Source organism: Symphodus melops, assembly GCF_947650265.1.
Source record: "Symphodus melops genome assembly, chromosome: 17".
NCBI classification, from domain to species: Eukaryota; Metazoa; Chordata; class Actinopteri; order Labriformes; family Labridae; genus Symphodus; species Symphodus melops.
The window spans coordinates 6,778,462-6,792,963 of record NC_136707.1 but is presented as its reverse complement, the minus strand read 5'-3'; the positions used below and the strand labels follow the sequence as shown (position 1 = coordinate 6,792,963).

Below are 14,502 nucleotides of genomic sequence, written 5' to 3'. Positions count from 1 at the left end.
AGGGAAAATAAAAGGAAGAACTGACCTAAAATGGGGTTTAACTTCCGACACGCCATATTTCTGTTTTGTTAAAAAAGTGTTTCTTTTAAAATTAACAATAAACCAGTCTGGTGGCCCCACATTCCAACTGTTGACATGACGTCTCTTTGGGGGCGGGGTTTTCCTTAGTCAGGAAATGTGACGTAACTTTTATTTTGGAAAACGAGTCGAGCCAGAGGTGAGAGAAGAATGGAGCAAAACGTTGAAGATTACAAGGTATTTTCATGGTTTTAAGAATTATAAAGTGTTCGTTTCGAAACGATTTCTTCTACTCAACTACCCTCACTGCAAACTGTGAGATTACATCTGGAAATATCCGACTTTTCCGTCAATGTTAGCTGTCTTTAAGCTAGCGCTCATTAACGTTTTACATGACTGAAGCAGTAACACTACAGTATTGAGTGTTGTCATCTGAAAAGGGTGTCGGATTTTGTTGTTAGCTCGCGGATGAGAAACAGGATGAACCTGAAAATGTGTCTTAGAAGGAAGTCAGTCGGTTTTTATTTCGTAATATTAAAATCTATCTAAAGTTTCTCCGTGTGTTTTGATCTGACGAGGCAGCCACAACTATCATGTGACCCTGGGCTGTCAGGAACCAGCAGACTGTAAAGTCATCAACTGTTTCAGCTCAGGGTCAGCTTTAGATGGGCATCTTTAGGACAATCCTTAAAGGACACATATTATACCCCTTTTCCACCTTTTCAAGCGGTCCCCTGTGCTCTAAATGAAACGTCTGCTGTGCTTTGGTCCAAATATAACATGAATGAAGCACCAGAGGAGGTTTGTGATAGCATATAAACCAGGTCTGTCAGAACGCTTCGTTTTGGGGTGTGTGTGTGTGTGTGTGTGTGTGTGTGTGTGTGTGTGTGTGTGCGTGTGTGTGTGTGTGTGCGTGTGTGTGTGTGCGTGTGTGTGTGTGTGTGTGTGTGCGTGTGTGTGTGTCTCATTAAATGCAGCCCCCCTGAGTTTTCCCAGTAGACGTCACTTCTCTGTAGAGACAATAACAATGGTAGACCTGCGCAAAAGTTTTACTCTAGGCTGGAGGTGGAGTCCTTGAGTGGACATACCAGGTGAAGGGAGGATATTTTCTTACCGGAATCCAACTTGTGATGTCACAAACTGAGAAATTTTGAAACTTAAGCAGACCACTAACAAAGGACTGGATGGATTTATTTAAAATTTTGTGGGTTGATAGACGCTGAGGTTATCCAAATAAATGTTCAAAAACACATAAGTGGATTTTTCATTATGTGTGTCCTTTAATTTTATGTTGGCGGTTTATGTTCCATTTCCTTTCACACATTTCAGGATGTGTGTCTTTTCTTTAAAGGGTACAGTAACACTTTGCTTATCCTAACAATGCGTGGAATTAAATTGATTATTACCACACACTTATTTTACATTTTAGAGTAATCAATATAAACGCAGCCTTAACATTCAGATGTATTTCAATTATAATAATGAATGTTTTTTTTGTATCCCTCAGCTGATATTCGAGAAGGAGGGGGTCTACCTCCACACAAATGCTAAGAGGAGTAATCATGAAAACACCATCCCAGGATTCATCCGCATTGTGGAGCGGGTGAGCAAGTCTGTGTTTATCCAAGTTGTTCACACACACAAAGATTGAAAAAAAAAAAAAGAGAAGAGTCAATGACCTTGTTTTGCTTTAGGTTGGAGTGCCTGCTTTAGAGTGGAGCCCACTGGAGGATGAGGGTCGCAACGCCCCCGCTGTCCTCTACACCAAAAAGGTCAGAGATCACCTTCATATGAAAACTGTAAGAGTGTTTATTTTCTCCTGTCTGTTTTTAATGTAATCTCCTTTCAAATCATTTGTTATTGTCAGGATGGAGAAGGAGGGGAGGAGGATACAAACTTTGACCCGGGGTATGAACCTGATTGGGCTGTTATCAGCACGGTGAAGAAAGATCGGGAGCAAGTCCCGGTCAGAGACTCAGGTGCAGTTTCCTCTTCTGTCACTTTCTCTCACAGTTATAATAAGAAAGTCAAAGCGAGGGCGCGTGTTAAAGATTCTTTACATAACCATCTAATGTGCTAGTTATTGACATAAATGATCATTGATTGTGTACAGTCAATGTCAGAGAGCTGCGGGGAAAGAAGAGCTCATCATTATTTCCAAAATCCTTAAATGACGTCTTAAAATTACTTTTGTACAACCATCACAAAACCTGCTAGTTACAATGACCAGCAGAAATTCAACTGGTATCAGAATGTGTTTTTACGTTGCTGCTTTGAAAATGACTGAACCGATGACTCAATATTAAAAAATAAGCAGCAAATGTTTTTTTTGTCTTTCCTTCGTGTTTCCCGTGCAGGTCAGTGGTCGTTCTCGCTGCCGCTCTCAGAGTTGTACTCCCTCCGAAGAGCTCGCTTCTCGTTGGGTCGAAACTTCCTGGTGCTGACTAGTCGAGGGGGGCACCCGCTGCCCCCGCTGCATTTCCACAGAGGAGGAACCAGGGAGCTGTTTAGGGCGCTGCAGCACTACATCACCCTGGACCAGTAAGAATGGTTGTCCTGATGTAAGCAGTTTTTTTTAACGCCTTGTTTTCTCAGTCACACATCACACTTTTTTTTCTTTCTTTTTTTTATTGTCGTCATCGACAGGTCTCCAGTTGACGGGCGGCTCTTTCTGGCCTATCCTCAAGACCCAGGCGCTCTCTCTCAGTCCTTCGACAAACTGCAGCTCCTCGACGACGGAGGCTCAGATCTTGTTTTGGTAATTTGCCTGAAAGCCATTTAAACTATTGATCACCAAGCGCCTATATTGGAACATATAGTGATTTCTGTCACATTGCAGCAAAAAAAAAAAATCGGACACGATGAAAACAAACAATGTAGGAGCAGATAAACTCTGTCACTTTTTTTTTGTGATTCTCTATCTCTTCTGTGTCCTTTCTTTGATCGCCTGAGTAGAGATTTATCCACGACCCGTACGCCACCACATTTGGCGGATTCTCAAAAGTCACCAACTTCTTCAAGGCTGCCCTTCGACCTCCAGATTCCCCAAACCACTCTCGTACCTCTCAGAATTCCAGTTTCCCCCCCCAGTCCGATGACGAGCCAGGCTTCGAACTCATCACATGCGTACGAAGGAATTACATCATGTGGAACCATATCATGTTTAGAGAATGAATTAGTTGCTCATGGGTCCATTTTGTGTCTTATTCTGAAGGGGGTCGAGCTCGGCCCCAGACCGCGTGTAACCAGGGGACAACCTCTGGATACCTGGGAGGAGTTTTTGGACCCAGAGGGGCGAGTGAAGAACCCAGAGAGGATCAAAGAAATTGTGTTCAGAGGGGTGAGACAGAACATAATTATATGTCCATTCATGCTGAATATGTTGAAGACACACTTCTCTCTATCTACCGGACGGTCATGTTAAAACATCCTTCTTGTCCCATGCAGGGCATCACGCCGAACCTGAGGAAGGAGGCGTGGAAGTTCCTGCTGGGCTTTTATCCGTGGAACAGCACCATGAAGGAGAGAGAGGACATCCTGCGGCTCAAAACGTTTGTGACCCCGACGAGCAAGAAAAAAAAGTCTAACACATGCATCCAGAAGCACAGTGTTTGCACAAATGGATCAATAATAATCCAACCTTTGACCCTGTCAAAAGAATCCTTCGCGAGCAGATACGAGAGATCCCCGATTGAACTTTTTCTGTTTAAATCAATCCACGAGAAGGACACAGGTTCAACCTACTGTGTCATTTCTTTGTGTCGAGCGCGGTGCAAAGGAAACGACGGTCACATGGATCTGAGATTTAAAAACACAACAGCCTCAGCCTAGCTTTCATAAAAGGTCTGTTTAACAGGGAACAGAAGCATTTCCCAAAACTGTAATCATGATGTGCACAAATATGAGTGTAAAGCAGTGGCATCAATGGGAAGCTTCCATTGCAGAGTTTGAAGATTGAATTGGGGTATTTGAGATCTGCAGTCAGGTCAGTTTTGTTTTCGTTGGACTGAGCTATGCTGAGCTGTTTCTCCCAATTTGCAGTCTAAGCTAACCAGTTAATTCCTTTTAGTCCAACATTGAACTCACAGACGGGATACAATAAAGTAGTGTTTTCTCTTCCTGTAGTTCTTTATCAACCTGTGTGTGCGTGTGTCTGCAGGGACGAGTACTTCAGGATGAAGGTGCAGTGGAAGTCGGTGAGTGAAGAGCAGGAGATGAGGAACTCCCTCCTCCGAGGATACAGAAGCCTGATTGGTCAGTGATGCAGTCTTGTCAGACGAACAGATCTCTGTCCTGTGACGTCAGCCAGCTTACCTGTGACAAAGTGTTCCGACACGCGTTCATTAAGTGCCCGTGTTGTGTTGTGTTGCCACAGAGCGAGACGTCAGCAGGACGGACAGAAACAACACGTTCTTCTCCGGGAACGACAACCCGGGGCTGACCCTGCTTCACGACGTGCTGATGACGTACTGCATGTACAACTTTGATCTCGGTACGTAGCTCAGTGAACGGACACCACAAACGACAAGGAGTCACACGATGCTCTGAGCGGTGTTACGTGACGATAACAATCCCTAATAGTGACAGAAAAGCAAAGTAACCAGACGAGGGTTATACTCAGAATATCGATCTTAACAGATGCGTCTGTGAGGAAGGATTGACTGTGCTCACAAAACAACACACAGTTGAGTTTTCATGCACGATAATAATAGTTGTGTTTGGGTTCCATGAAGGATATCAATTATTGACCATTCATCCATCAACCAACACAAATGATGCTGTAACATTAATACTTTGACCTTAACGTTAAGAAGACAGCCGTCTTTTCCTGTCAGCCGACGGCTCTCTGTTTGAAACCAGGCAGCTCAACCTGCGTCATTTAGAGCCACCAAGGACACTTTTCAGATCATTTCTCACTTTTTGAATTAAACGTTCCTTATAAGTAAGTAAGTCTAGTTTCATTGCAATCATGAAATTCTTATTGTGGTTATGAGGAACTTGCTGTGCAGTCTCGTTTGACTGGGGAGAAACTGGAAACACAAAGAAACATTAAAAACAACTTCACCTGTAAAAGTGTCCCTCCTGTTTTAAAGTTTAACCTTTCGACACTTCAGCCATACTCTGGGTTGAACTTGATAGTGTCTTTAGTTTGTTTGACGTTTACCTGATTTGTCGTGATGCTTTAATTAAGATGATCTGAGTTTCTACTGATGCCTGGGTTCAGGTTATGTCCAGGGGATGAGCGATCTCCTCTCTCCTCTCCTCTTCGTCACCCAGAATGAGGTGGAGTCCTTCTGGTGTCTGACAGGCTTCATGGAGCTGGTGGTGAGTACACATATCTCTGTCTGTCTGTCTGTCTGTCTGTCTGTCTGTCTGTCTGTCTGTCTGTCTGTCTGTCTGTCTGTCTGTCTGTCTGTCTGTGCTGAGGGCAATCATATTATGATTATGCACCATCAAAGCACAAGGACACTTTTTAGAGATGCTTCAGGAAGAGTTAGAAAATTATCAGAATATCAAAGCTGACATATAACAAAAGGGTTCTGTAACTTTTCTGTCCAACAACTTAAACGCCACAACACACAACTTCCTTTAAAGGGAATTTTTTTATTTTTTTATTTTTTTTATTTTTATTTTTTTCATGAAGATTGAAGAGTAGCCAACTCAATCGATGATGAATGTTTTTGGATATGTGGTAGGAAAACCGGAGCGTCCCGGAGGAAAAAACCTACAAAGGGTTAGAGAGAGCAAACAAAGTCCACACAGAGAGTTCCCACTGGTCGGTAGGTTCTCCCTGTGAGGCCACAGTGCTGCCCTCTGACATGACTACAAGATGTTTTATGTCATGTTTTTTTCATGAACCTTATCAAAGCTGACATTTTGAATTATTATGGTAAATCAAAATGTTAGCAATGAAAAAGGTTTCCTTTTTTTGGGGGGGGGGGGGTATTGTCGTGGGGTCAGGGGGGTATTGTCGGGGGGAGAGGGGGTTATTGTCGAGGGGAGAGGGAAGAAGGTTCTTTCTTTTTCTTCCAACTCTCAGGTTTTCTCAGTCCCAGGAAGTGCCTGACTCGCTTCAAACAGGGCTTCTTCTGCTCTGGCTCTTGAGGCTGCATTGTTTCCACAGCTTCAGTAGCCTCTGCAGTTTCTGCCACTCCTGAAGTTTCTGTAGGTCCCACAGGTCCTGAATTTCCTGGAGCTTCTTCAGTGACTTGGGGGAGAGTCTCTTCCATGCATGAAGATTCGCCTTGCTTCTCCTCACAGCTTGCTCTCTTTCTTGTTGGAAGCGTGCGATCCTCCAGATGAGCCTCAAGTTCACTTGAGAGCTCCTTGTTTTGTGAGCTCAGGAGCTGAATCTGGGTTTCCAGCTCCTCCACCTCTTCACACTGGATGCTCTCCCTCTCCATGCTGATCTGCTGCAGGGTCCTGATATTTTCTTCCATATTTTGATGGAGGACGACCTTTTCAGTGTTCAAATTCTCAGTTGAAAGCTGATTGCCTGCCACGGTGTTACAAAGAGACTGTGTTTCGGCTTCAAATTCTTTCTGATGGCTCTCAGCCTGCTGTGTCAGAACCAGTACATCAGTTTGGTATATTGGGCTGTGCTCTTTGCTGGACGCTCTAAACTCCTCCAGTTGTTCTTGGAGAAGCTTGCTGTTGTCCTTTTCCTTCTGGAGCTCAGCAGTAAACTTGTCCTGGCTGGTTTTATAAGCCACTTGTAGCTCCTCAAACTGCTCCTTGATGACTTTCTGATCACTGAGCTGAGTTTTTAGGCCCTCAAGCTCAGTAAAGTTCATCTTCTCTGACTCAAAAGCAGCCTGTTGCAGGACAGCAATCTCTTCTCTCGCCTTCTGACCGAGGACCTCCAGTTCAGCTTCCAAGGTGGAGATCACCTGCTGGTCTCGGGACACTCTTTCTGCGTGAGCCTGACCTTGCTGCTCATTCTTGCACTGAAGCGTCTCCACCAACTGCTTGGCAGCGAGCATGTCGGCTTCGTACCTGACCTTGAGCTCATGGTGTGAAACTTTGCTGCTGTCCAGTTCTTCTTGAAGGAGCTTATTTTTCTCCTTCTCACTCTGGAGCTCTTTTGTGAACTTGTCGTTGCAAACTACGTATGCCACCTTGAGCTCCTCGTAGTCGACGTGAAGATCTTTCTTCTTCCTCTGCCTGGTGGTGTCGTTCACTTTCTGGGCGATCTGAAACGCAGAGAGGGTCTCTTCGTTGCTGTACTTTTCCAGCCTCTCGAGCTCTCTCCTGGTGTCTTTCCCCCGGTTTATGTACATTTCCTTGAGGGCTTTCTGCTTTGCCAGATGTTGCTTTGTCTCCTCCAACTCTTGGCTGATCAGGAGTTTTTCGTTCCTCTCCTTACAGCACTGTTGTCTCTCTCTCCCCAGGAGATCAGTGAGGTTTTTCACATCTTGATGAAGTCTTTCGAGCTCCGAGTGTTGACCATAACCCTGCTGTCTGAAGGTGTTGTTGTTCTTTCTTGGGTAGTTTGGTCGCTGCATTTTCTTAGGCTGGTTGTTTAAGTCACAAAGAAATGCTGCTGTTGTTTGTAAATTGTCTCTGATGAACAGATATGTTGATCTGAGGTGATCGTTGAGTTATCTCTCTTAATGCTGCCGCTTGCTGAAAGGTTCCAATTCAACTGACTGTCTAGAAAGCTGTTGCCTCATACAACGACCTGATGACTCATCAAAGACACTTAGAATGGAATCAGTCCTTTGAAAAATAACATTCCATGGAGTTCAGCAGCTTAATTTCTTCTTCTACTCTTTTTTCATGTGTTGTTTACATTCGTTCTTAATAATAACACAGAGTTTAATGTAATCAACACAAACTCACAGTAAAGCAAATGTCTGTCTGTCTCTCTCTCTCTTCATGTTCTATTCTGACCCAAGCACTGCACAGACAGCACAGTTTCATTCAGACAGGTGTCCTCTTTAAAGTAACTGCATGACCTACACCAGGTCCTGTTGTTTGTGCATGGTGTAACTTTTCTATTCATCCTCTTGTTGTTTTGTTTTTTTAAATGTAACCTTTATTTAACCTTTTATTTAAAAAACTAAAATTTCGGTCTAAGAAGATTTTTCAGAATTAAATTATTTTTTTTTTTTAAATGTAACCTTATCTAACCTTTTATTTAAAGAAATTAAAATTTCGATCTAAGAAGATTTTTCAGAATTAATTTTTCTTTTTTTAAAAAAATGCAACCTTTATTTAACCATTTATTTAAAGAAATTACAATTTCTGTCTAAGAAGATTTTTCAGAATTAAATTCTTTTGGGTTTCTTTTTAAATGTAACCTTTATTTAACCTTTTATTTAAATAAATTACAATTTGTGTCTAAGAAGATTTTTCAGAATTAAATTGATATTTCAACACAAATCCAAATCTCCTTTTGTCTCTGCAGCACCAGAACTTCGAGGAGTCTCAGGAGGCCATGAAGCAGCAGCTCCTTCAGCTCACTCTCCTGCTGAAGGCTCTGGACCCCGAGCTGTACGACTTCCTGGGTGAGTCAGCTCAAGCCGGTCCTGTCAGGCTGGATCGGCTCAAAATAAAAACCCGACGAGACCCCAGGCCATACTGTGTGCAATAAAAATAGGCGAATCAAACAGAATGTGACCTCCAGGCTAAACATTAGAATCTGTTAGATACAGTATGTATAGAAACATTTCAAGTGATTTACTGAAACTCCAGGATATGGAGAGTTTGCTCGAGGTGTATGGGATATAACTTTGGATATGACTCATGCTTCCTTTGTCCACCAGACTCTCAGGACAGTGGCTCCCTTTGCTTCTGTTTCCGCTGGCTGCTCATCTGGTTCAAGAGAGAGTTTTCCTTCGAGGACATCCTCACCTTGTGGGAGGTGAGAGAGAGAGAGAGAGCTGCAGCTTCACATATAGGAACAGTATGATACTATGCCCAGACGACATCTGCAGGACATTCAGGCTAGCTCTATTCCTTCCACCTTCATGGTGTTAAGCTTCATACTTTGTCAAGACGTTATATTGGACGTTAATCAGGAGTGCTTGTTAAAGCTTGTTATGGTCCAAAGGATTATAAAGAGAAAGTACATCCAACACAAGGCTGTTTTTGACACTGTTGTAAAATCTGTATGAACACATTCCGTCAATGAAAGCTAGAGAATAAGACCTTTTAATAAGGTCAGATCGTTTTTGATGGCAAGAAAACATTGTGAGCGTCATCGCTCTCTTCATAGCCACCAGACTGACATCGACAAAAATATCCCTTTCATCTTGCAGCGTGATGCTCTTCCACTGCTTTTACTTGTCAGTCAGTAAAGTTAGTTTGTTGTGTTCAATCCCAGCTAGAAGCTCTAAACTTCCAACAGAAATATAAACTGGGTAAAACAGCAAGAGACGAGCCTATCCTGTATTATGTAAGTGTAAAATAACCCTTGAAGCATCTTAGTTTTTTTTTTTTTCATATCTTCTCAGGTCCTCTGGAGTCGACTCCCATGTGACAACTTCCACCTGCTGATCGCCTGTTCCATCCTGCAGTCCCAGAGAGGAGAGCTGATTGGCTCTGACCACGACTTTAACACCATTCTGAAGGTGCGTTCTGCGTTACACTTGGTCTCTGAATATATATTTGTTATGAACACTTTGTCAGTGTATTTTAAAGGGTTGCGTTGATGCACTTGATCCATAACCTCACACACATGGTCTGTGAAATCTCCTCAGCACATTAACGAGTTGACGATGAGGTTGGACCTGCAAACTGTTCTGGTGGGAGCCGAGGCCATTTACCTCCAGCTGATTCAATGCAAGGTACAGTAAGCCCAGAAAGACCCAACATAGAGTAACAGAGTGTCTCAGTTGGTTTGAGATGTTTTCAGAACAATCAGAGTATCTCGCTCCTTTCTCTCTTTTTTTTTTTTTTTTTTTCCTGTCACTGTAGCTTCTTACAGAAAGCCTCTCAGCTCCTACTTTACTGAGTGTTGCAGAAGTGGTTGTTTGGTTGAGCACTCAGGCCAGTGCAGCGCCAGTGACAGTGCCACTTATCATTGCTATTTAAAAAAAACATGAATTGTGTTGTTATGGTAGCTTTAAAAGGTGGCCTAAAACAGAGACAACTGGCAGAAAGGTAACTGTAACCTGCTCCTGCTGTATTTATTTTTTTTTGTCATTGTACATGTTGGTCTGTAAATGTTTCTAAACGTTTGATCAACGCTGGCGTTTTAGGAGCATGCTAGATGTATTTTATTTGTCAAGAAAAACAGGAAATGTATACAGGAAAAAAACCCAACTGTGGAAATATGATTCAGCAAGTTCTTCAAATGACTCCTGTTTGTTGCATGAATATGACCGCAGGGTTCGTTGAACTTCTCCTCTCCTCCCCAGGAGCTTCCCCTAAAGGTGCAGCAGGTTCTGGGTCTCTACGTCCCGTCCAGCTCTGAGGAGGACAGTCCCGTCTCTCAGGCCAGCGAGACAACGGGCCACCTCAGCAGCCAATCGGAAGCATGCGCTGCTTCGTGTAGCTCAGCGCGCGTCCCCACCTATCCTTAAAGGAGCGGGGCGGCTGGTGAAGCGACACAAACGTTTGGAAAGTATTTATATATGAAGACTGTACACGTATCAACTCATATGATGAAGTCAGAAAGTGACCGTGTTGAAAACCGTTCTTACTGTTTGTCAACAGCAGGGGGCGTTGAGGCTTTTTCTTTTCTTTTCTTTAAATGTACCCATGAATGTTGCTGAGTGCTTGCAGTGCTCTTTCATTATGTTGTCATCTGTGTTGACGTGTCTCTGCTGCCATTCTTTCTCCCCCTCCGTCCTCCTGTTCATGCTGCTGTTTTACCTTCTCTCACATTATTTAATCATAGCTGCCTGTCATTTTGTTACGCCGTACTTTGGTTGAGATGACCCCCCCCCCCACCCGCGCCACTTAACCTGCAAAGGGAAGAAAATGAAGGAATAACTCTCCTTGTTAGTACTGTATGATGCCATTCCAGCTCTATGCAAACTTTTTGCATGCCTTATAGATTTCACAAGTGGCGTGATTACATTCTAAGCCTTGTAATTACCTGTATTATGTCTTTAATGTGATCATCCCCTCATTATTACATAATAAAAGGCTGAATCTTAATGAAGAAGAGTTTGTCAAATTCATTTTTTCTCATCTGTCTTTCTCAGTCGGGTTTTGATACAGTACATAAACCGTCATCTGCCTCGTTTTAAAAAGTGAAGTTGCCCCACTGATAACTAAACAAAATGTTGGAAAACTCCTCAATAATGGTCAAAAATATTTGGAGACTCACAAGTCAGCAGTTAAAAAAAGGAATTCAACTACTTGAATCAGTCTGACTGAAACGGTAACATGGCAACATAAGCTGTGGTCACAAATGCACTCCACAATTTCTTGAAGTTTCAGGAGAGCCCGCCCCTTGTTTGTATTTTTTTTAGGGGGGTCTCAGGAAGCAAGCCATAAAGTGAGGCTGACACCGAGTCTATTCCTTTCTATCACTGTTGTGTTATTTGGTGTTTGCACAGTGACGAGAGAGTGGAGGAGATTCTGTCGACCCCCCCCCCCCCCCTTCACTCACAGTGAACTCTTCTGACTTTTCACTGCAACGCTTCTGCATTAAATCTTGCCCACTTCATGCAGAGGCTGAAGAAAAATTAGGCGGTTTCACAGGTGCATCTCATCAAAGAAATGTAAAGAAATATTCAGGAGTTTTGTGTTTTTGATGTTTGAAAACAGCAGTGCGAAGCAGCACAAAACTCCATCAATACAAAATGATGCAACAGAAACAGAAAATCATGTAAATCCCAAAAGTCTAACTAAGTGTTTCTTTAAATCTATACTTAAGACATCTGATGTTATGTTGTCTTTTAAAGATGTTAAAAAAAATCTATTCATCTATAATTCATCCCTCCAAACAATTATTCCCTTCTTGTCATTGTTTATGTAAATATGGTCATAATGGAAGATTCTTAACAAAGCTTTACTTTTCCAGTGTGTTGTACGCTGAACATGTCAGGATTCTTTACATGGACTTCTGTCTTCATGTGCTTCAGCTACATTATGTCATGTTTACTTTGACTGTGGATGATAAATGGGGTTTGGTTACAGTTAAGTCATTCAAATAAGATCTGAGGAAAAGCAAAGGTATCATTTTCACCCTTCTTTAGTCAAACACACACAAGAGTAGGAAAGATATTGTGATAAAGTGAATTTTGTGATCACAAAAAAACCCTGTAATTGTGTTAAATGTAACAAGTGTTTGTTTATGTGATGTGGTGTCCTAACTTGTGAACTGGTTAAACTTTGGCCTCCCCCCTTCCCCCCTTCCTCCCGCCAGCAGGTGTCTGTGTGAGGTGAATGGCTGTGTGGAAAATAGGACCTCTGTTCTCCACTGTCCCGGGAAATGAGCTGGAAAATGAGGGGCGGGGGAGACACACCTCCTTCTCAGGACCTGCTGCACTCTTCTCTTTCTGTCCCGTCGCCGTCTCTGTCCCCCTCGATCCATGTTGTTTGAATACAGCTGGAACGTATGAATTGAGTAGGCTGCTTAAACAGGCCGACGATCTGTCACTGTGTTTCTCCGAACACGCCCCTTTACATCTCCCTCTCCATCCACCCCAACCTGACCCCCAGAGCCAAAGTCACTCCGTCCCTCATTCAAACTCAATCTGCTTTCAGCCCCTCTCAAAGCCTGTTCCATAAGCGAGGTCCTTGTCGACAGCTTTAAACCTCATATTCTTTCACTAATGCTACAATCGACTGCATAGTGGAGGATTACACTCTCTTTATCTTGTCATTATGTCAGATGACTCAGATAAGGAGATTTAAGCCTCTGGTTTGTTTTTGAGTACCAGAAGAAATAGAAATGATCAGATCATTAAATGAACTTAAATAATTAATACACACTGTGAAAATACCCGCTACATGTTAAAAGGCTGCATTTAAAGCTTCACTTAAAACTCCCTTGAGGAGTTTCGACCGGTTATGAAACTGATAGTGATAGTGCCAATCAGTGAGCCCCCCCCCCCCCAAAAAAAAGCAGACTGCAAGCGAGAATGTTGATATTTCTAATTATTTGTAATACCTGTAATCACTGCCGCGGGGTAGGTGTCAGACAAAGTGAATTATAGCACTCTGCAGAAGCAGACAACAACAGTGTTCAGTCTGTTCAAGCTAAGATATTTATGCCCCTGTGACTCACAACAGAACACAGAAACGCAAGGGAATTGACAGACTGGGATACCAATATTACAGAATCAATATGAATGTACAAAGACACGATGATGTCTGAGCTTAGTTATGGCTCATACATTTTTTCACAGCAAAGTCAACAGTGAATGATATTATTAACTTTCAAAAGTCGGCAGGATGAGATTTTAAAAACATAAAACATGACTTACACACATACAAGACAAGATCAGAGGAGAAGTAGTGCTTTATCCACTGTGGGAGCAAAATATTACTCAAAGGAGCTTTAATATCTGACGCTTTAGAATTACATTTATAGCTTCTTTTATTGTATGTTGCATTATACAAATGTACATTTTATAGATAGATGTAAAGGATTGTGTTAAGTTTCACTACTATACAAATCTTCAACAATACATCCAATTCAAAATATTTATTTTTTAGAACGCTCTGTATTCAGTTTCTTCAAAATGAATCTGATTCATTCATGAGGATTTTAAACTATTTATTTAGCTGTGAAGTACAAAAGGAAAAGGAAACTTTTTTTTATTTTATTTTTATACATTAAGTGGATTTAAGGTTCTTATCCAACAGTTGTCTGTGGTACATTTTCGAAACAAGTCTGTGTGAATCCCAGACTGTAACCCTTTAAAATGTGGAGCAGTTCCAGGGGGATAAAAAGGCTCTAAACAAACATTGAGATGTCAACCATCAAGAAAACTTATATGTATTTAAGTGGCCCTTTAATTGGCAATTACATAGTACAGGCTACAGATGGATTCTTAGGGCTAACAGTTTTTGTGTCAGATTCAAAACACCAATCTGTTGTACAAAATAAGGAATTTCAACTATGCATTAGAAAGAGAGTCCATATGGCGCAAGAGCTGCTGTTCTGTTTATCAAAGACTGTCACCAGAGACTGGACCAAAGACAAGACATTTAGTTTCTTTATTTGACTTGATTTTCTGTATGTTTAACTTCTTTTTGTTAAAGAACACCTCTCTTTTGTAACAGCCCATCTTTATTTACATGTCATAATAAAAAGAGATGTCATATACGATGGTACTAAATACCTTTTTGGTTCCATTTTCAGTAACTATAGCTCATACTCAATGTTTACTTAGGAAGTCCTTCGATGCAGTACCTACTTTGAAAAAAAACTGTGGATTCCTTCTTCCACCAATGTGAAATATAAAAGGACCAAAAACAATAAAGGATGTTTGTTTGAGATAAAGAGACATAACTTCAATGGTTTATTGATGACCTACGGAAACAGTTTGCATGTTCTGCTTAAATATCATTCACTGA

At 42.0% G+C, this 14,502-nt stretch overlaps 1 protein-coding gene across 1 annotated transcript; it reads left to right on the top strand.

Annotated features, from left to right (window-relative positions):
* Window positions 1–145: 145 nt before the first annotated feature.
* On the top strand, window positions 146–11,127 carry tbc1d17 (TBC1 domain family, member 17). Its single transcript, XM_079366464.1, has 17 exons — window positions 146–255; window positions 1,526–1,621; window positions 1,713–1,790; window positions 1,886–1,997; window positions 2,376–2,559; window positions 2,665–2,776; window positions 2,974–3,144; window positions 3,233–3,358; window positions 3,466–3,569; window positions 4,178–4,272; window positions 4,394–4,510; window positions 5,243–5,343; window positions 8,429–8,528; window positions 8,787–8,884; window positions 9,477–9,593; window positions 9,723–9,809; window positions 10,383–11,127. The coding sequence occupies exons 1-17, from the start codon at window positions 229–231 to the stop codon at window positions 10,545–10,547; spliced, it is 1,890 nt and encodes a 629-aa protein (XP_079222590.1). The 5' UTR covers window positions 146–228; the 3' UTR covers window positions 10,548–11,127.
* The last annotated feature ends 3,375 nt before the right edge of the window (window positions 11,128–14,502 follow it).